At 44.4% G+C, this 21,141-nt stretch overlaps 1 protein-coding gene and 1 non-coding gene across 3 annotated transcripts in view; one reads left to right on the top strand and one right to left on the bottom strand.

Annotated features, from left to right (window-relative positions):
- The window catches only part of LOC144682225 (cadherin-8-like), a 266,245-nt gene that overhangs the window by 77,672 nt on the left and 167,432 nt on the right, over window positions 1-21,141 (top strand). For both annotated transcript variants that reach the window (XM_078544648.1, XM_078544647.1), the window contains exon 3: window positions 592-886. In XM_078544648.1, coding sequence (XP_078400774.1) covers window positions 592-886 — 295 coding nt within the window. The remainder of the gene's footprint in view (window positions 1-591; window positions 887-21,141) is intronic.
- LOC144682334 (U1 spliceosomal RNA) lies at window positions 18,617-18,777 on the bottom strand. The gene has a single exon (XR_013576990.1). It is a non-coding gene; the product is annotated as a U1 spliceosomal RNA (small nuclear RNA).

Genomic DNA, 21,141 nt, shown 5'->3' with positions numbered 1-21,141 from the left:
CTCTCACTCTTCTAAACTCCAGGGAATGTCAACCAATTCTATTCAATCTCTCCTTATTGTACAGCTGTCTCACCCCAGCAATAACTCCAGTGAATCATTATTGTTCCCCCCTCCTAAGGCAGATATATCCTTCCTTAGATAAGAAGCCTAAAATTGTATACAGGTGTGGTCTCATCTGCACAATTTTAGCAAGCTTACATAACTCTTATACTCCAACTCCCTTGCAATAAAAGCTAACATACCATTTGCCTTCCTGCTTGCTTACCTGTATGTTATCTTTCTGTAATTCATATACAAAGGTCCCACAACTCTCTCTGAATAACAGTTAAGATGAAGCTCCATCATCCTCTCAAGGGAGCCTGGAGATATACAACAAATCCAGCTTTTTGTGATGATGTCTACATCTTGAATATTGCATGTGTCATTTTCCTAACACCTTGGCCAGAGTGGGACTGGCAATGCCATGGGATTCCTGGTTAGAGTCAATCATTTTATTATCAAAGACAATGTAAGGAAGGGAGGAAGGAAATGACATCAATATATTAAGAAAATACGCATCTTTTAACACTTATTCTTCATTTCCTTTTCCAGCTGCACACAGATCTTGACCTAGCAAATAGAAACGTCAAGTACATCCTGTCGGGAGAGGGGGCCGGTACAATCTTCATGATCAATGACAAGACAGGGGACATTCATGCTATGAAGAGGCTTGACCGTGAGGAGAAGGCTGAGTATACGCTGACCGCACAGGCTATTGACCGGGAGACTGATAAGCCTCTGGAGCCCCCATCAGAGTTCATCATCAAGGTTCAGGACATCAATGACAACGCACCTGAATTTCCAGATGAACCTTATCACGCAACAGTGCCAGAGATGTCCTCTGTGGGTAAGTGTATGCACACTTTTCAAGTTCATGTTCAGCCAGATAAGAGCACCCTTGGATTCTACTTTCTTCCCATTGGCATTAACTCAATCTTAAATGATACTCTTCATAACCTTGAGCTCATTCAAGAACACTGCTGTCCGTACCCAACTTGCAATAAGTCTCATTCACTTATTTCTTGTCTTTTTGTGCTCATTAATCTACATTGCCTCCTGGTTTAAAAAGTCCCATCTTTTATTTCGAATCCCTCCATGGCTTGCCCCCACCTCTATATCCGCAATCTCCTCCAACCCTGCAAACCTCCAAGGTGCTGCCTCCAATTATTACCTTTTATGCATCCCTGATTCCCTTTACTCCACTGCGGGGAAATAGTGGCGTAGTGGTATTGTCCCAAGCAAATGCTTTGGGGTTGTGGGTTCAAATCCCACAATGGTATTTGGTGGAACTTAAATTCAATTCACAAATCTAGAATTGAAAGCTACTCTCAGTGATGGAGATCATGAAACCATTGTCAATTGTCATAAAAACCCATCTGGTTCACTAATATCCTCAAGGGAAGGAAATCTGCCACCCTTATCGGATCCAGACCACATGTGACTCCAGACCCACAGCAATGTGGTTGACTCTTAAGTACCCTCTGAAATAACCTAGCTGGCCACTCAGTTCAAGGGCAATTAGGGATGGGCAACAAATGCTGGCCTTGCTGGCGGCACCTACATCCCATGAAAGAATGAAAAACGCCCTGCTGTTTCAGCTTTAAAAAGTCTGAATTTCCCTCCCTGAATCTCTCTACCTTTCCTCCTTTAAAATGTTGCTTAAAATTTATCCCTTTGACCAAGCTTTCCCTCACCTGGCCTAATATCTCCTTATGTGCCTTGGTGTCACACACTTTGTATGACAATGTTCCTTTCAGGTGCCATGTGATGTTTTGCAACATTAGAGACAGTTTGGGGAGAACCTTCAGCTCGAGGACTGGGGGCAGGGCCCACTCGCCGAGGCCTAAAATTACACAGGGTGTCGTCGGGCGTGTGTCCCGATGTCACTGCGCGTCATTTAGACTTTCAGTTTGGCGGACGCGCAGCCGAGTTGGCTGCCCGCCCACCCGCCAAGCTGTCAAAGGCCTATTAAGGCCATTTAACTAACAATTAAAATAATTAATGGAGCTGCCCGTTCAAAGTGGTGGGGGGCAGGCAAAGAGCCCAGGCGGCCTTCACGTTTTTCATGGAACCTCGTCCACGGGCGGGGCGAGGTTTCGTGAATGAAGTTAAATTTTCTCAAGGATTTTTATTGAAATGAATGCACGTGTCCCAGCTGGTGTGACAGTTTAACATGAGGGGGCATGTCATAAAAATTTTATCAACACGTTATTGAACTGGTAAAACTTAAAACTAATCTCCCTGAGGCACTTGTGTGCCTCAGGGAGATTTCTGCTCTCTGTCACGGCCTGTGCCCACCTCTGCACAACCCCCCTGATGAGGGGAAGGCTTTACCCTATATAAATGTAAGCTTTGTTGTTAAAGGATGGTGTAATTTCACTGAGCATGCTCAGTTCCTTCAGAGAAAAAAACCTTTTACACAATCATGTTGTGGAGGATAAGGACATTCACACTGTAGCAAATATTTAATGACACCTCAGTGTGAAGTTTGAGTTCTGATTTCTCTTTGTAACAACTGTTTAGTCATCAAATAAAAATAAAATAGACTGTAGTAGCAGCCGCAATCTTTTTTTTTCAAATCAAGAGAGCTATTGCACTGAGGAGGTCAGGAGTGTGATGGAATACTCCCCACTTGCCTTGATGAGTGCAACTCCCACAACACTCAAGAAGCTTGACACTGTCCAGGACAAAGCAGTCCGCTTGATTTGCACCACAACCACAAACATTCACTCCCTCCACCTCCGAATCACAGTAGCAGCAGTGTGTACCATCTACAAGATGCTCTGCAGGAATTCACCAAGGCTCCTTCGACATCACCTTCCAAGGGCACCACCACCTAGAAGGACATTAGAGGGCATTAGATAAATGGGAACACCACCAGCTGGAAGTTCCCCTCCAAGTCACACACCATCTTGGAAATATATCGCCGTGCTTTCACTGTTGCTGGGTCAAGATCCTGGAACTCTCTTATTAACAGCACTGTGGGTGTACCTACACCACATGGACTGCAGCAGTTCAAGAATAAGGCTCAGTACCACCTTCTCAAGGGCAATTAGGGATGGGCAATAAATGCTGGCCCAGCCAGTGAAGCCCACATTCTGTGAATTAATTTAAAAAAAGGTGCCATTCTTTGAGTGAGGTGGCAACCTATTGTCCTTGGTGTACTATTCTGAAGAAGAGCAGGGGAGTTCTCTCCAGTGTACTGACCAATATTTATTGCTGAACAAATGTCATTAATACAGATAAAAGCAAAATACTGCGGATGCTGGAAATCTGAAACAAAAACAAAAATACCTGGAAAAACTCAGCCGGTCTGACAGCATCTGCAGAGAGGAACGCAGTTGACGGTTTGAGTCCGTATGACTCCTCATCAGAACTAAGGAAATATAGAAATGAGGTGAAATATAAGCTGGTAGAGGGGGGTGGGACAGGTAGAGCTGGATAGGGGGCCAGTGATAGGTGGAGGCAAAGAAGCTATTGCCAAAGATGTCATAGACACAAGGACAAAGGGGTGTTGACGATGGTGATATTATCTAAGGAATGTGCTAATGGGGACATTAAGGGTAGCAAGCAGGACAAGCTAGTGACAGATGGCCCTAGTTGGGGTGGGGTGGAGGGGAAGGGATCGAAATGGGCTAAAAGGTGGAGATAAAACAATAGATCGAAATAAATTTAAAAATAGGTGGGAAGAAAAATAATATTTTTTTAAAAATTATAAATTATTGGAAAAAGGGGGGATCGGAAAGGGGGTGGGGATGGAGGAGAGAGTTCATGATCTGTGTTGTTGAACTCATACTTAATATTGAGTTCAACAATTTCAGATCATGAACTCTCTCCTCCATCCCCACCCCCTTTCCGATTCCCCTTTTTCCAATAATTTATAATTTAAAAAAATATATATTTTTCTTTTCCCACCTATTTTTAAATTTATTTCGATCTATAGTTTTATCTCTACCTATTAGCCTATTTCGATCCCTTCCCCCCACCCCACCCCACCCCCACTAGGGCCATCTACCACTAGCTTGTCCTCGTTGCTACCCTTAATGTCCCCATTAGCACATTCTTTTGATAATATCACCATCATTAACACCCTTTTGTCCTTTTGTCTATGACATCTTTGGCAATCCCTTCTTTGCCTCCACCTATCACTGGCCCCCTATCCAGCTCTACCTGTCCCACCCCCCTCTACCAGCTTATATTTCACCTCATTTCTCTATTTCCTTAGTTCTGATGAAGAGTCATACGGACTCAAAACGTCAACTGTATTCCTCTCTGCAGATGCTGTCAGATCTGCTGAGTTTTTCCAGGTGCTTTTGTTTTTGTCACTAATACAGATTATCTGGTCATTGTCTCATTGCTGTTTTTGGACAATTGGTGTGTGCAAATTATTGCTTTCTCGACAGTACAACAGTGACTACACTTAAAAAATATTATATTGACTGTGAAACATTTTTGGGTATTCTGAGGTTGTATTAGATATTGTATATGAGCAAGTTTGTGTTAGCTGATATTGTTAATGGTTCTCTCTCAAGTGCTGTCCCCTCTCCTTCAAATCTATAATCATTGCCCCCTCCTCAAAAACAAAAGCAACACTTGACCCCTCCACTCTTGAAAACTATCATCCCATCTCCAACGTCCCTTACCTCTCCAATGTCCTTGAACATGTTGTTTCCTCCAAAATCTTGCCCACCTTTCTATGTTTGAATCTCTCTAATCAGGTTTTCACCCCTGCTACAGACCCAAAACCCAGACCCAGCCCTATGAGACTGTGACAAAGGTAAACATTTCCTCCTCATCCTTCTTGATCTGTCTGCAGCCTTTGATATGATTGGCCACATCATCCTCCTCCAACACTTCTCCACTGCCACCCAGCTGGGTGGACCTACACTTGTCTAGTTCCATTCTTACCTAGCGAATCATAACCAGACAGTCATCTGCAATGGCTTCTCTTCCATCTCCCTCTGGTGTGCCCCAAGGACCTATCCTTTGGCCCTTCCTATTTCTTATGCTGCTCTTCAGCAACATCATCCAAAGGGCAGCATTAGCTTTCACATGTATTCTGATGACATCCATCTCTACCTCACCACCGCCTCTCTCGAATCTTCCTTAGTGTCTAAATTCGCAGACTAATTGTCCAACACCCAGTACTGGATGAGCAGAAATTCCCTCCATTTAAATATTTAAATACTGAAGCCATTATTTTCTCTCCCTGCCATAAACCTGGTTCCCTAACCACTGACACCATCCCTCTGCCTGGTAACTTTGAGGCTGGATCAGATTGGTTGTAACCTCAGTGTCATATTTGACCCCAAGATGAACTCCCAACCACAGTTGCACACCATCACTAAGAGTGCTGATTTCCACCTCTGTAAAGTTGCCTGATACCACCCCTGTTGAAATCTTCATCCATGCCTTTACCTGTAGATTTGACTATTCCAATGCATCCCTAGCTGCCTCCCACTTTCTAACCTTTGTAAACTTGAGACCATCCAAAACTTTGCTGCCTGCGTCCATACATCACCAAGTCCTGTCTACGCATCTACACTGTGCTGGCTGATCTACATTGCATAAGCAACACCTCAATCTTAAAAGTTTCATTCTTGTTTCAAAACACTCCACAGCCTCGCCCTCCCCATTTCTGTAATCTCCTCAAGCCCTGCAACACTTTGAGATAACTGTACTCATCTCATCTAGGCCTCTCTGCATTCCTGATGTTAATTTCTTCATCATTGGAAGTAATTGTTGCTTAGTTGCCTAGGCCCTAAATGCTGGAGTTCCCTTCCTGAACTCCTGTGCCCCTCACCCTCTCTTTAATCCATTAAGAAACTCCTCAAAATCTAGCCCTTCGGCCAAAGGTTGTTGGGGGTGGAGGGGTGGAGGGGTTGTTTGGTGAGGTTCAATTCCTGCCCCTTACAATGATAGGTGCTTTAAAAATTGAAAAGCAAAGTAATAATGCCCAAATCACCAGGGGGCCAGACTGCAGATGGTCAGTGTGTGCTTGAGTCAGTCACATGCTGTGACTTATGAAGAAATGGGCTGCAAGAACGCCCGGCATAACAAATCCCCACCTACCACCTTACTTCACTGCCTCGCCACCCCGTCTACAGTTACAATAATGTCTATCCTGGAGAGTTTGCCGTTAGATCAGCTTTAGCATGGTTTCCAGCATTTCTAACATTGTTGAACTCAATGTTGAATCTGGAAGTCTGTGGTGTCCAGTTGATAGATGAGTTACTGTTCCTCAAGCTAATGTTGAGGTTCATTGGAACACTGCAGGAGGTCGAGGACAGAAAGGTCAGAGTGGGAGAAAGATGGAGAATAAATTGACAGGCAACTGGAAGCACGGGTTCATGCTTGAGGATTGCAGTGAGGGGTTAGAGACCATAGAGAAGTTACAGGACAGAAGGAGGCCATTCAGCCCATCGTGTCTGTGCCAGCTGAAGAAAATACTAGCTGCCCATTTAAGTCCCATCTTCCAGCACCCAGCCCATAGTTTTGCAGGTTACAGTACCTCAGGTGCAGATGCAGGTACCTTTTAAATGAGTTGAGGGTTTCTGCCTCAACTACCCCGTTAAGCCAGGCAGTAAATTCCAGACACGTACCACCCTCTGGGTGAAAAAGTTTTTCCCAATATGCCCTCTAATCCTTCTACCAATCACTTTAAGTCGATGCCCCCTGGTAATTGACGGCTCCGCTAGGGGAAAGAAGTGTTTTCTGTACTCTATCTAAGCCCCTCATAATTTTGCACACCTCAATTAGGTCACCCCTCAGTCTGCTCAGTTCAGGAAGACAACCCTAGTCTACCCAATCTTTCCTCACAGCTGCAATTTTTAAGCCCTGGCAACATTCCTGTAAATCTCCTCTTTACCGCCTCCAGAGCAAGTATGTCCTTCCTGTATAGTGGTGACCAGGGCTGTACACAAAATTCCAGTGTTTCATACAGTTTCAGCATCACATCTCTGCTTTTATATTCAATACCTTGTCCAATAAAGGAAAGCATTTCGTATGCCTTCTTTACCACCTAATCCACCTGACCTGCCACATTCGGGACCTGTGGACATGCACTCCAAGATCTCTCACTTCCTCTAACCCTCTCAATATTCTTCCGTTTATTGAATATTCCCTTGCTTTGTTTGCTCTCCCCAAATGCATTACCTTACACTTCTCAGAATTGAATTCCATTTGCCATTTTTTCACCCACTCAAGCAGACCATCGATATCATTCCAGGGACAAAATTTATCCCTTTCACTATCAACTACACGGCCAATTTTTGTGTCATCTGCAAATTTCCCAATTATGCCTCCCACAAGTCTAAATCATTAATATATACCACAAACAGCAAGGAACCCAACACTGAGCCCCGTGGAACGCCACTTGAAATTGTTTTTCATTCGCAAAAACACCCATCGATCATTACTCTTTGTTTCCTGTCACTGAGCCTATTTTGGATCCAACTCACCACATTCCCCTGTATCCCATGGGCTTTTATCTTTTCTTACCAGTCTGCCATTTGGGACCTTGTCGAATGCCTTACAAAAATCCATGTAGACCACATCCACTGCACTACCCTCATCAATCCTCCTTGTTACTTCTTCAAAAACTTCTATTAAGCTAGTAAAACATGACTTCCCCTTATCCCATGCTGACTATACCTGATTAATCCATGCCTTTCTAAGTGACAGTTTATCCTGGATCTCAGAATTGATTCTAATAATTTGCCCATCACCGAAGCCAGATTGACCGGCCTATAATTATTTGGCCTATTCCTCGCATGCTTTTTAAACAATGGTACAACATTTGCAGGCCCCCAATCCTCTGGTACCTCACCTGTATCTATTGAGGGTTGAAAAATGATCCTCAGGACATCCGCTATTTTCTCCCTGGTTTCATGTAACAGCCTAGGATACAATCTATCCTGTCCTGGTGATTTATCCACCTTCAAGGATGTCAGTTCCTCCAGTACGTCCTCTCTCATTATGCTTATTGTATCTAGTATTTCACATTCCTCCTCATTAACTAGAATGTCTGCATCATCCCTATCTTTTGTGAAGAACCCTGCCCACATCTTCTGCATCAATGCATAAGTTACCTTGTACATCCCTGATAGGGCCTACCCTTCCCTTCGTTATCCTTTTGCTCTTAATGTACTAATAAAACATCTTTGGGTTTTCCTTGATTTTACCTGCCAGTATTTTTTCATACCCTCTCTTTACTTTCCTGATTTCCTTTTTTTAACCAAAGGATATGGGGAGAAAGCGGGAGCAGGCTATTGAGTTGGATGATCAGCCATGATCTTAATGAATGGCAGAGCAGGCTTGAAGGGCCGAATGGCCTACTCCTGCTCCTATTTTCTATGTTTCTATGTTTTTTTTACCCCTGTATTTTCTATACTCCTCTAGACTTTTTAAGGTATTAATTTTTTGAGACTTTTATGAGCTTTCTTTTGTTGCTCATCTTACCCCATGGGTTTCTAGATAACCAGGGGGCTCTAGATCTGGCAGTATCATCCTTTTTCTTTGTGGGGACATGTCTACACTGTGCCTGTAGGAGATCTCTACTGAATGCTTCCCACTGGCCTGTATCTGATTTCCATTCAAGTAGCCGTAACCAGTCCACTTTCACCAGATCACCTCTCAACTTCGTAAAATTAATCTTTCCCAATTTAGAACTCTTACTCCTGTTCTATCTTTATCCTTTGCCATTATCATGCTTAATCTAACTATATCATGGTCACTATCTCCAAAATAGTCACCCATTGCTACTTCATCCACTTGCCCAGCTTCACTTCCTAAGATTGAATCCAGAATTGTTCTCCCTCTCATTGGGCGTGTTGCATGCTGGATAAAAAAGTTGAATGCAGATCAAGAATTTTGTGCCCTCTGCACCCTTTACACTGTTCGTATCCCAGCTGATATTCAGGTAGTTGAGGTCCCCAACTATTGTTGCCCTATTGTTTTTGCACTCAGAAATTTGCCTACATATTTGCTCTTCTATCGCCCTCTCAGCATTTGGGGGTCTATAATACATTTGCAGTAGTGTGGCTGCCCCTTTTTAAATTCTGATCTCAACCCATACGGCCTTGTTTGGTGATTCATTTAGTATATCATCCCTCCTCATAGATGTAATTGATCCTTTAACCAATAATGCTACACCCCCAACTTTTTATCCCCCTCTCTATCCTGCCTGAAAACTCTGTATCCAGGGATATTGAGCTGCCATTTTTGTCCCTCTTTAAGCCAAGTTTCCATTATAGCAATGATATCATGCTGCCATGTGTCTGTGCCCTTGCATTTAAATATATACCGTTTAACGCTGCCAAATCCCTGTGCTGTACACTCCTTAGCCTTTGCTTCTCCTGTCTTTCAGAGTCACTCACTAATTTTCTGTCTCCTGCTCCCTGTTCTGTGTTGGTCCTATCTGAATCTGCCCTCAGGTTCCCAACCCCCTGCAAATCTAGTTTAAACCCTCCCCAACAACACCAGCAAATCTCCCTGCAAGGACATTTGTCCCGGTCCTGTTCAGTTGTGGACCGTCTGGCTTGTACAGATCGCACCTTCGCCAGAATTGGTCCCAATGCCCCAGAAATCTGAAGCCCTCCCTCCTGCATCATCTCTCCAGCCATGCATTCATCTCCTATTTCTACATTCACAAGCACGTGGCCTTGGGGAGTAACCTGGAGATTACTTCCTTTGAGGTCCTGCTCGCTAATCTCTTTCCTAACTACCTAAACTCAGCCTGCAGGACATCAATCCTTTCTCTACCTATATCATTGGTGCCAATGTGGACCACGACCTCTGGCTTTTCCCCACCCCCCAGAAGGATGTCCTGCAGCTGCTCTGTGATATCCTCGGCCCTGACACCAGGGAGGCAACTTATCATCCTGGAGTCATGTTTACTTCCCCCGACTATTGAACCCCCTATCACTATCGCTCTCCCACTCTTCTTCCTCCCCTTCTGTGCAGGATTCCACAAAAATGGTCACCCGATCTGTGTTTGGTCTTCCCAATGTACAGGAGGTTACATCATGAGCAGCGAGTGCTATATGCTAAATTAAAAGAGGTAAACATAATTCGCTGTTTCACCTGGAGGGAGTGTTTCCTCCCTTGGACAGTAAGAAGGGAGGAGGTAAAAGGGTAGGTTTTATAGGGAAGGGGTGATTGAGGAGTGTAGCAGGCTATCGTGGAGGGACTGATTCTTTTGGAATGCTGAAAGAAGAGGGGAGGGGAAGATTTGTTTGGTGGAGGCATCAGTCCGGGGGTGGAAACAATGGTGGAGGCTGATCTGTTGAATACAGAGTCTGGTGCGGTGGAAGGTGAGAACCGGGGGAGGGAGCCCTATCATGGATCTGGGAGGGAGGGGAAGGGGCTAAAGCGGATGTTTGGGAAAGGGACAGGCCTTGATGAAGGCCCTGTCAATCATGGTGGGGGAAGGGGGTTCCTCGACTGAGGAAATAGAGAAGACATATTAGAAGCGCCATTATGGAGGGTTACATCATTCAAACAGATGCAACAGAGACAGAGAAACCGTGGGAATGGAATAGAGTCCTTACAGGAAGCTGTGTGTGAGAAAGCATAGTCGAGGTAGCTGTAGGAGTCAGTGGGCTTACAGTGAATATTGATTGATAGCCTATCTCCAGAAATGGAGGCCCAAAAGTCAAGAAAGGGAAGGAAGTGTCAGAGATTGAACATTTAGTAATTAGTCTATTTTTAGTCTGCAATCTCTTTGTTCCTCTACCCCACTTAGATTTGCAACTTCCAAGTAATAAGTGACCTCCCTATTCTTCCTATCAAATGTACTACCTCACACCTATTTGTGTTAAACTTCATCTGAGTAGGGTTGGCACAAAGAATTTCCATATATTCCACAGAAAGGCTGGCATAGCTCGGACTCAAACAGGTATCCTGTAACACCTTTTATTTTGAGGGAGTGAGCAGAGTTAAAGGAGAAGAGCACATTCAGCCAGGGGGAGGAGTGTGGTGGTGGATGGTGATTGGTTGGGCCTCCGTTCAAAGTTGATGGAGCTCTGAGACCATCCTGGTGGGGGCTGGAGGTGCAGAGGGACTGGAGATCCATGGTGAAAAGGGTCAGGGAACTGGAAGTGGTTAAAATGATGGAGAGCATCAGAAGAGTCTGGATGTAGGTAGGAAGAGACTAGACAAGGGGAAAAACATAGAGCCGGGAGAGGGGAATAAAAAATCAGTGAGGCAGAAACAGGCTGAAACAAATAAGTATACCAGGGCCATCCTGCTTATGGATCTTTCAGGAGGTAGAAGTGGGCTGTTTGGGATAAGGGGCCTATGAGATTGGAAGCCATGAAAGAATGATCTCCAGAGGAGATGAGGTCAGTGACAGTCCTGGAAATTATGGTTTGATGTTTGATGGTGGGGTCATGGTTCAGAGGGAGGTAGGAGGACATGTCAGCAAGTTGGTTCATGGTTAGATAGAGGTCAGTATGCCGAACAACAACAGATTTGATGATAATGCTAGGGTTGGACCTGAGAGAACAGAGTGCAGCAAGTTAAGAGCGAGGAAGTTTAGAGTGAGTGAGGGGAGTGGAGAAGTTGAGACAGCCGATGCCACACCAACAGCTCTCAGTGAAACGTTCTAGCGAGGGTAAGAGGTCAGAGGTAGGGGCCCAGGTGGAGGGGTAACACTGGAGAAGGGTAAAAAAGGCTCCACCGTGCTGGAGCAAGACTCCTGACCAATGAAGTGGGTACAAAGGCAAAGGCAATGGAAGAAGAGGTTTTAACAGCTGGTGGGAATGGATACTGAGGGTGGTGAAAATTCACAAGTTTTTGAGGTTGTGGAAAAGAATAATAGGGAAAGATGATTCGTGAGAGTGGGTGAATGAAGGCCGGTGGGTGGGGGGAACATTCCAACTAGGTAGGAGGCATAAAACAGGCAGTAATGGATTAGCCTGGCCAATTTTTCTATCCATAGCATTCAAAGCTCATTTCACATAAGAGCCTTACAACCACAGTCCTTCACGCGCTAGACTGGGCTGGCTTTGAAAACATCTCACAGACGGAGACAGAGTCATAGTTTTCCTCAGTAGCCTTCCAGATCCATTCTAATATACGTTCTGGAATATGGTTATTTTTTTTTTAAAAAGCACACTTTATGTAAAAATTACCATGATCCCAATGAATTTAGTTACGATTACATCTATCCATCAAAGAATTTGTTTAATCTGGTGCATGGCCTTTCCTTAGGCTGAGTATCTTGCTGTAAAAAAAAAAGATTCACGTTTTTGCTGTGGAGTCAACCGTGTAACACTCTCAGGCTCTTCACGTTTTAATTATCTGCACAAACTCTCTCCTGCCAGCAGTTCCCTGGACTGGAAGTTGTCCTCGAGCTGTAAATATTGACTGTAATTTTGCTATGGTTGTACAAATCACTGGGAGCTGAAATAATGCTTTTTAATCATTTCTAATCTTCCGCCAAAATGATTGCAGGCAGACGTTTTAGCCTGTGGATTTGCCTTTTTTAAAGTATTTACTGAAATTGCAACCCACAGCTCCTTGGCAAAGATTCCAGCAGTGCAAAACGAAAATTATCTCAAGCACATCCAGCATGAGCTGCAATAAACAACCAGTGTAAATCTTTTTCATTCTCTCACTCTCAGTCTCTTGCTTCCTTTCCCTCATTTTATTTTTTCATTGTCTCCTTCCCCTGAACTACTGCTCTCCTTTCCGTGCTGTCTTCCTTTCATTTTCTCTTTCATGTCCTCTCTCTTTCATTTTCTCTTCATTCACCCACCACTGTGCCTCCAGCCTGCTAGACCCCGGGCCCTAATTCCCCCTTAAAACCTCTCTGTCTATCCCCTCCTTTGAGATATGCCTTAAAGCCTATCCCTTTTGAACGAGCTTTTGATCACCTGTCACAATCCCTTCTTTAGCTCAGTGTCAATTCTTTTGTCTATCACATTCCCATGAAGTGCTTTGGGATATCTTGCTGTGGTGAAGATGCTGGGTGAATGCAAGTTGTTGTGGTTTCATTACCCTTTTTCTTTCTTTCTTCGCTAATTCCTTCCTCAGTCCACCTTCCCTTCCTTTTCAGCCCAATCTCCCATTTTTTTCTCCATCCCTCTCCCCCTGCTCTGTTGCTGCACCTCCCTCTCAATCTCTCTGTTGGCTTTTGCAACCCCAATGCAGTTTTACCAATAGCTGTTCAAATAAAAGTGGCCCAAAGCCTGCCGCTGTTGTTTCACTGCAGTGACTGTTATGTAACCAATATAGGATGCTCTGCACCCAAAATCACAGAGGAAATCATCGGCAAAGAAAACAGGAGAGAGGACAATTAGAACAGAACCTTCAGAAAGGGCAGCCCCTTACAACACATTCTCTGTGACTTTTATGTGACTGGTGGATGTGAACAAATTAAAATCATTAAATGGTCAATATTTAATTAAGCTTCTACCCTTGCACAGGATATATTATATGCTACAAACCTTTATAGGTTTGAGAGTGTATAGCGTACAAAGCCCAGACCAATATTTATACTGGTGGGGAAGGAGAGAGCACAATGCTCCCTTGAAAAGCATTTTATCTCCCTTTTTATGATATCAAAAACTGTTAGTTCTCAAGAGACTATGAATGCGCTGCAGCTTTTAGCCAGGGTTATAGTGATGACACTTCAGTCAATTGATCCTGGCTGACAAAAAGTCATGGCTTCAGGGGTATAAAACAAACAGTTTCAAAATAAATGTTTACATGTTGAGCTTTTCACTATCAATGGCTTAGTTATTGCTAAAGAATTTCATTTATAGCCAAAGCCTGGTTTTATCTGCACCCCCCACCCCCCCGCCGTCACATTTGCCAGTGCCTTCCTTTCCTTTCCTGCTCCTGTGTTGAGTGAGCTCAGGTCATTGAGGCTGTGATTGGATGCAATACATTAACCTCAATGGCTTGGATAATGGGGAGGAGAATCATTCATGATGCTACTCTTAACCAAGCCTGGGAGATGGGCTTTGAGAGTATCTGGCAAAAAAATGAAATTGGCTTTAGAGGAACAAAGGTTGGAATCATTTGTTATCACTGAGCAATCATGCACTGCATATCTCAGACACTCTTGAGGCAGTTCCCCAATGATGCCTGAACAGCAAAAATATTACATGGAACCTCACGGTCCGGATATGGACACAAGTAGGAGCAAGAGGACAATTTGGGCAGATGATTCACAACTTACCAAAAGGGGTAGGTTTGAGGATGCTGGTGAAGCTAGGGAAGGGTAAAGCAAGAAGGCAAGGTTTTCAGAAAGTTCGAATATACAGCAACAAGGTAGCTTAAGGATCTACCGGCAGTGATAAAGTTGACAGGAGGCGGCCATTCAGCCCCTCCAACCTGGGGTTGTCCCATTCAACTAGATCACAGCTGATCTCAAATTAACTTACTCACCTTTGTTCCATATCCTTTGATATTATCTAACTGAAAAAAAGTTGAAGATTTAACTTGCTGCAGCGCTGCAGGGAGACAGGGTTTTGGATTTCTTCTACCTGTAATTTGAACATTGCGCCTCCTTGATCTGGATTTCCCCACGAGAGGAAATGATTTCTCTGCGCCAATGCTACTAGATTCCTTTATCATTTTAAACATCTTGTTATGATTATCCCTCAGCCATCTAAATTCATGGGAGTACAAGCAGAGGAAGAAAATAATGGGTAGTGTTAATTGGATCCCAAACCAGATGGTGAAGCATGAAACTAAACACAAATCCTTTTCTTGATAATAGGTTTATTTACAGAACACTGCATTACATAAGTCTGCTTTCTATCTACAACACCAGTGTCCCAGCTGTCTCTCTTTATACTCTTTTGGTAGGCCAAATTAACAAGGGAGAGGGGGGGTGGGGGGGGGTGGGGGGAAACAATTAGCAAATTAAGTTAAGGCTATAACCCTTAAAGGGGCGCTGTTACAAAAGGACAAAACGCCAAAGGAAATGTATCTAACTAAATTAAAATATTGTTTTGGGGTGTGATGAAACACTCCAGCCCCCACAGTGCCCACTGGTCATGGAAGGTCTCTCTTTATGCTATTTTAAGAAAAACAAATGGACAAATTAACAAATTAAATTGAAGTGATGGCTCCTTAAAGGGGCACTGTAACAGAACCAAAACGCCAAAGGAAATTGATCTAACTAAATCAAAATGGGGGCTAATGAAGCACTCCAGCCCGCATGGTGCCCACCAGTCACGGAGGTGTCTCTTTATACTCTTTTGACTACCGATTTACCGCATTAAACAAAGAGCCAATTAAAAAAATTAATCAAACCAATTGATAGCCCTTTAAAGGGCACGGTAACTGGTCTCTGTACTCTTTTGAGTACCAGTGAAAACAAAAGCTAATTAACCAATACAGAAAAGCCAATTGCTATCCCCTAAGGGGCATTTAACTAAGGAAAAAACATTAAAGGAGCCTTACCAAATTAAATTATCATTTCAGGAGCAAATGATGCACTTCAGCCCCTGTGGTGCCCACTGGTATTGGAGATCACTCTTTATAAGTGCTCTAGGTGCTTAATTCAACAGTGCCTGTCACCTGGAAGTGGGTGTTGCTGGCAAGACCAGCATTTGTTGCCCATCCCTAATTGTCCTTGAATTAACCTTGCTAGGTCATTTCAGAGGGTAGTTAAGAGTCAGCCACATTGCTGTGAGTCTGCGAGTCACATGTAGGTTAGACCAGCTAAGGATGGCAAATTTCCTTCACGCAAGGACATTAGTGAACCAGATGGGTTTTTACAACAATTGATGAAAGTTTCATGGTCACCATTACTGAGACTAGCTTTATATTCCAGATTTATTAACTGAATTCAAATTCTACCAGTTGATGAGGTGAGATTTGAACCCATGCATTAGCCTGGGTCTCTGGATTACTATTCCAGCAACATTACCACTATGCCACCGTCTCCCCCATGAGCTGGGAACCTAATGGATGAAAGAGCAGTTCAGAAGCATGCATGCCTATTATCTCTGCTGAGCCCTCCCCAGTAAGGGATTGCAATGCCGTTTGTGTAGGGACTTACATGAGATGGTGAGCTTAAAGTGGTTGGCACACATTCAGTGCTGATGTCCCGTCTGCCAGTGGTTAGACTGCCTGATGTCCTTATGCAGTGAGTAGGAGTTTCACTTACCTGGTGGAGCACAGCAGATTATTCATGTGTTTTCTGCACTGTGGAGCAGTCCGTTCTTTGGGCCCCATGCATGCTAACCTCCCCAACGACCTCCTCCCAGGCTGCTGTGGCCAGCTGGGAGGGCTTTCTGCTCTCATCTATCGGAAAGAGGACCTCCCACCTTTCCTGGGTGGCCTTCGAGGAGAACCTCCAGGGAGGCTTCACTGAAATGTGGGGCTGAAGGTGTCAGGGCCATCGCGCACTTGCTCTCTGCAGGACCTGGCCTGCAGCGAGTGAATGTTTGTCCGGGCTCCATTTAGATATGGCGGCAGGGCCTTTAATCCCATGAGGTAATGGCAGCGCAGGCGACTTCCTGCCCGTCCCGCCACAAAATTCACCCAACTCCTCGCGGATGCATAATTAATGAGCTGAAAAGCAGGAAATTGCACAAGTTCAACTGTCCTGCCGTCCAGCCAGAATCACGCCAACTATCCCACCAGCCACCGGGCTTAGTCTCCAGAACAGAAGGATCCGCACCCAAAATCTAAATATAAAACCTGGGGGTGGAAAAGGAAATGTTTAGGGAAAAATGTATGTAAGTTTGGAACGTGGTTCTACATTTTAAATTGGAACATACCCCTCTATGTTCCTGCCACATTTCCGGATATCGAACCATGTCTCCATGCCTTGGGATATGATTGTGTCCAAAATATTGGGAGTTCTTGACCTCAGACAGCTATGGAAAACCAGTCGTTCAGTATATTCAAGACAGAGGTCGCACTAAGGGATATGGGATACTGTGGGAAGATGGAGTTGAGATAGAAGATCAGCCACAATCTTGTCCAACGGCAAAGCAGGCTAAAAGGACCAAATGGACTTCTCCAGCTCCTATTTCTTATGTTCCTATGTCAAAATGCAACTGCTGATCTAAACTTAGCTCTCCAGACATTTCAATCACATGGCAGCAAAGTTGGGGATCTAGGTCAGGATTCAAATAGGGTGGCATTTTACTGATCATTCAAGCCCATTCCAGTTGAACTTACTTGACTTATTTGTGTTCTGCAGGACTAGCCTTTAGGATGATCTTCTGCTTCCCGGGGTCAGAATTAACAAAAAGGAGAGAAAAAACCCATCTTGTTGTTGGGGGGGGGGCGTCAGGCAGACCCAGCAGAGTCCATCCAAGGAGGATAAAAACAAAACACTGCCGATGCTGGAAATCTGAAACAAAACCAGAAAAGGCTGTAAAAACTCAGCAGGCCTGACCAGCATCTGTGGAGAGAGAAATAAAGTTAATGTTTTGAGTCTGTATGACCCACTCAGAGTCATACGGACTCGAAACATTAACTTAATTTCTCTCTCCACAGATGCTCTTAGGCCTGCTGAGTTTTTACAGCATTTTCTGTTTTTCTATCAAAGGAGGACTTGGCTTCACAGGGAATTAAGATATATCAGGTCGAAGCTGATCTGTAGAAAAATAAAACTAAAACTGAATATTCTGTCCACTGTTCCAGATAATGTAGTATCTTTTTAATTGTTTTGTCTTAAGAGAAGTGATCCAGAAGTTTAAGGAATTCTAGGATTACTGCTATTATTAAGTCACATATATTCTGTGAAAAAAAAAACAGCTTTTTGATTTGTAATGACCTCTTTCTCCATCAGTTCTACTTATCCAAAACCCGGCTGCCCCAGCCTATTCTAACTCACAGCAAATCCCCTTCACCCATCACCCCTCTGCTCACTGACCTAGACTCCCAGTTAATCAGTGCCTCACTCTTTAAAATGCTCATCTTTCAAATCCACCCAGGGCCTCATCCCTCCCTTCCTCTGGAATTGCCTCCAGCCCTCCGACATACCTAACCTCATCCAATTCAGACCTCTTAGCACCATCAATTTTAATTGCTCCAGCAAGCTGCCTAGACCCTAAGCTCTGGAATTTCTACCCAAAACCTCTCCACCTCTCTTTCCTCCTGTAAGACACTCTTTATAACCTACCTTGTTGACCAAGCTTTTGGTCAGGTGCCCTTATATATCCATTTGTGGCTCAGTGTCAGATTGTTGAAAGCACTCCTGTAAAGTACCTTGGGGGTACTTTACGATGTTAAAGGCGCTATCAAAATACAAGTTGTTGTTGTCAAATGATTGGCAAAAGGCACGTGGGGCATGTGCAGAGTCCAGTTTTACATGCCCGGGGGATCCTGGAGTTAATGCTGTCGTTTAGGTAGATATTTGGCTGTGTGAATCAAATAGCGGGAGATGGCACAGGGTTGTTCCTCCGACGGCAAGTCAACTGAGGACTCCCATCACAATTTCAAAATGAGCAATAGAGAGGTAATTAAAGATGATTGAGGAGGCAATTGAAGGCGATTTTATGAGCCCCTTTGAGTATTGCGACGAGCGCACGGGGTCTGGGGTTGTCGGAGCCTAGGCAGCTTTTAAAGGGTGGCAATGGGCAGCAGTGGTTAGTGTTTCTTAAAGAGCGCGAACGCAGTCCCCCATGACCACAAATTCTGCAGCCGAGTATCCACGTTCGGGGATATCGCAGGCGTTGGCACACCCAGAATACAATGGGATAGCCTCATCCTGGGAGCACAACCTTCAAGGTCATTGTCTTTCCCCCACCAGATAAGCTGCACTCAGCAGCCATTCATTGAAGTGTTTCCCTTTCATTGCAGGCAAGGAGTAGGGCAGCCATTTGTTTAGGCTTGGGGCCTCCTTGAACAGCTTTTCCTCCTGGCAGAGGGCTTATTGGAGAGGGGTCTAGGAGGTGGGGTGGTGGGGGATGGGGGGGCTGGTTGTGCACTGGGTGGCATTTCAGCATCCATTGGAAAGGCCCCCATTATAGTGGCAGTGCCCAGATGGCATGGCAGTACGCATTCCGGCAAGGAGGAGAACCTAAGAGAGAGGAGTGGGCAAACAGTAGCAACCTCATGGTCACCTGCAGGGGCAGCCTCATGATGGGAAGTGGCAGAGGGCTGCAGAGGGGACCAGGCACAGAGACTGGTGTGGCAACAGGGTACCCAGTAGCCAAGGTGTACAGACAACAGATGAACAAGTCCAAGTATCCGATTGGCAGTGTCACTGAAGACTGCGCACGTTCTGAAAGGCTGTGATCAATCTGTGTGCTGTGACAGCGGAGGAAGTGAGCTCAGATTACATTGTGGGTGTCTGATGCCAGTGGGTGTCAAGGTTACGTTGGCGCTGCATTTCTACGTCTCGCGCTCTTTCCAGGGGCCCACTGGAGGGCATGTGTGGCATCTCCTAATTCGCCACACATCACTGTACCAAGGTAGTGGCAGAGGGCCTCTTCAGGAGGGCTAACCAGTACATCAATTTTCAAACCAATGTGGACAGTCAGGCCGAGAGAGCCAGAGGCTTCAGTGTGTGGCTGAAGGAAAAATGGAAAATTGTATAATTCTGCAAAGATGAGTGGCAGGTCAGGAGATTGGGCAGAATATAAAGAACGGTAAAGAATGACTAAAAGATTAATAAGGGGGGGGAAATTAGAGTACAAGAGAAAACTAGCTAGAAGCATGAAAACAGATAGTAAGAGCTTCTGGTTTTTAAGAAGGAAAAGAGTAAGTAAAGTGAGCGTTGGTCCTCTAGAGAGTGTCTGGGGAATTAATAATGGAAAATAAGGAAATGGTGAATGAATTGAACGAATATTTTGCATCTGCCTTCACTGTAGAGGATACAAATAACATCTCAGAAATAATAGTGAATCTGGAGGTGAAAGTGGGGAGGAACTTAAAACAATTATTATCACCAGGGTAGGGCACTAAGAAAACTATTAGAACTAAAAGCTGACAAGTCCCCAGGACCTTGTGGCTTGAATCCTAGGATCTTAAAATAAGTGGCTGCTCAGCTAGTAGATGCATTGGTTTTAATTTTCTAAAATCCCCTAGATTCTGGAAAGGTCCCATCAGATTAGAAAATAATGAATATGACTCCATGGAATAAAAAGGGTAATAGCCACCTGGATACAAAATTGGCTGAGTAATAGGAAGGCAATGAGTAATGAATGATTAATAAATATTTTTCGGGCTGGAGGAAGGTTTGTAGTGGAGTTTCCCAGGGGTCGGCATTGGGACCCTTGCTTTTCCTGATATATATTAATGGTCTAGATTTTGGTGTGTAGGGGACAATTTCAAAGTTTGCAGATGATACAAAACTTGGAAGCGTTGTAAACTGTGAGGAGGACAGTGCAGAACTTCAAAAGGACATTGACAAGTTGGTGGAGTGGGCAGATAGATGGCAGATGAAGTTCAATGTCAAAAGTGTGAGGTGATGCATTTTGGTAGGAAGAACATGGAGAGAAAGTATAAATTAAGGGGTACAACTCTAAATGGTGTGCAGGAACAGAGGGACCAGGGTGTATATGTGCATAAGTCATTAAAGGTGGCAGGACAGGTGGAGAGGGCAGTTAATAAAGCATACAGTATCCTAGGCTTTATTAATAGTGGCATAGAGTACAAGAGCAAGGAGGTTATGCTGAACCTGTATAAGACACTGATTAGACCTTAGCTGAAGTATTGTGTACAGTTCTGGGTACCGCACTTTAGAAGAATGTGAATGCAGTGGAGAGAGTGCAGAAGAGGTCTACAAAAATGGTTCCAGGGATGAGAAACTTCAGCTATGAGGATAGATTGCAGAGGTTGGGGCTGTTCTCCTTGGAGAGAAGGCGGCTAAGAGGAGATTTGATAGGGATGTTCAAAATCATGAGGGGGGCTGGACAGAGTAGATAGGGAGAAACTCTTCCCGCTTGTAAAAGGATCGAGAACGAGAGGGCACAGATTTAAAGTAATTTTCAAAAGAAGCAAATGTGATCTGAGAAAAAACTTTTTCACGCAGTGAGTTATTTGGGTCTGGAATGCACTGCTTGGAAATGTGGTGGAGGCAGGTTCAATAGAGGAATTCAAGCGGGCATTGGGTGGTTATTTGAACAGAAACAATGTGTGGGGTTACAGGGAAAGGGCAGGAGAATGGCACTAAATCAT

This window comes from Cetorhinus maximus, chromosome 6 (genome assembly GCF_964194155.1).
Source record: "Cetorhinus maximus chromosome 6, sCetMax3.hap1.1, whole genome shotgun sequence".
NCBI lineage: Eukaryota > Metazoa > Chordata > Chondrichthyes > Lamniformes > Cetorhinidae > Cetorhinus > Cetorhinus maximus.
Note: the sequence above shows the minus strand (reverse complement) of the source record. Positions and strands in the feature narration are given on the sequence as shown.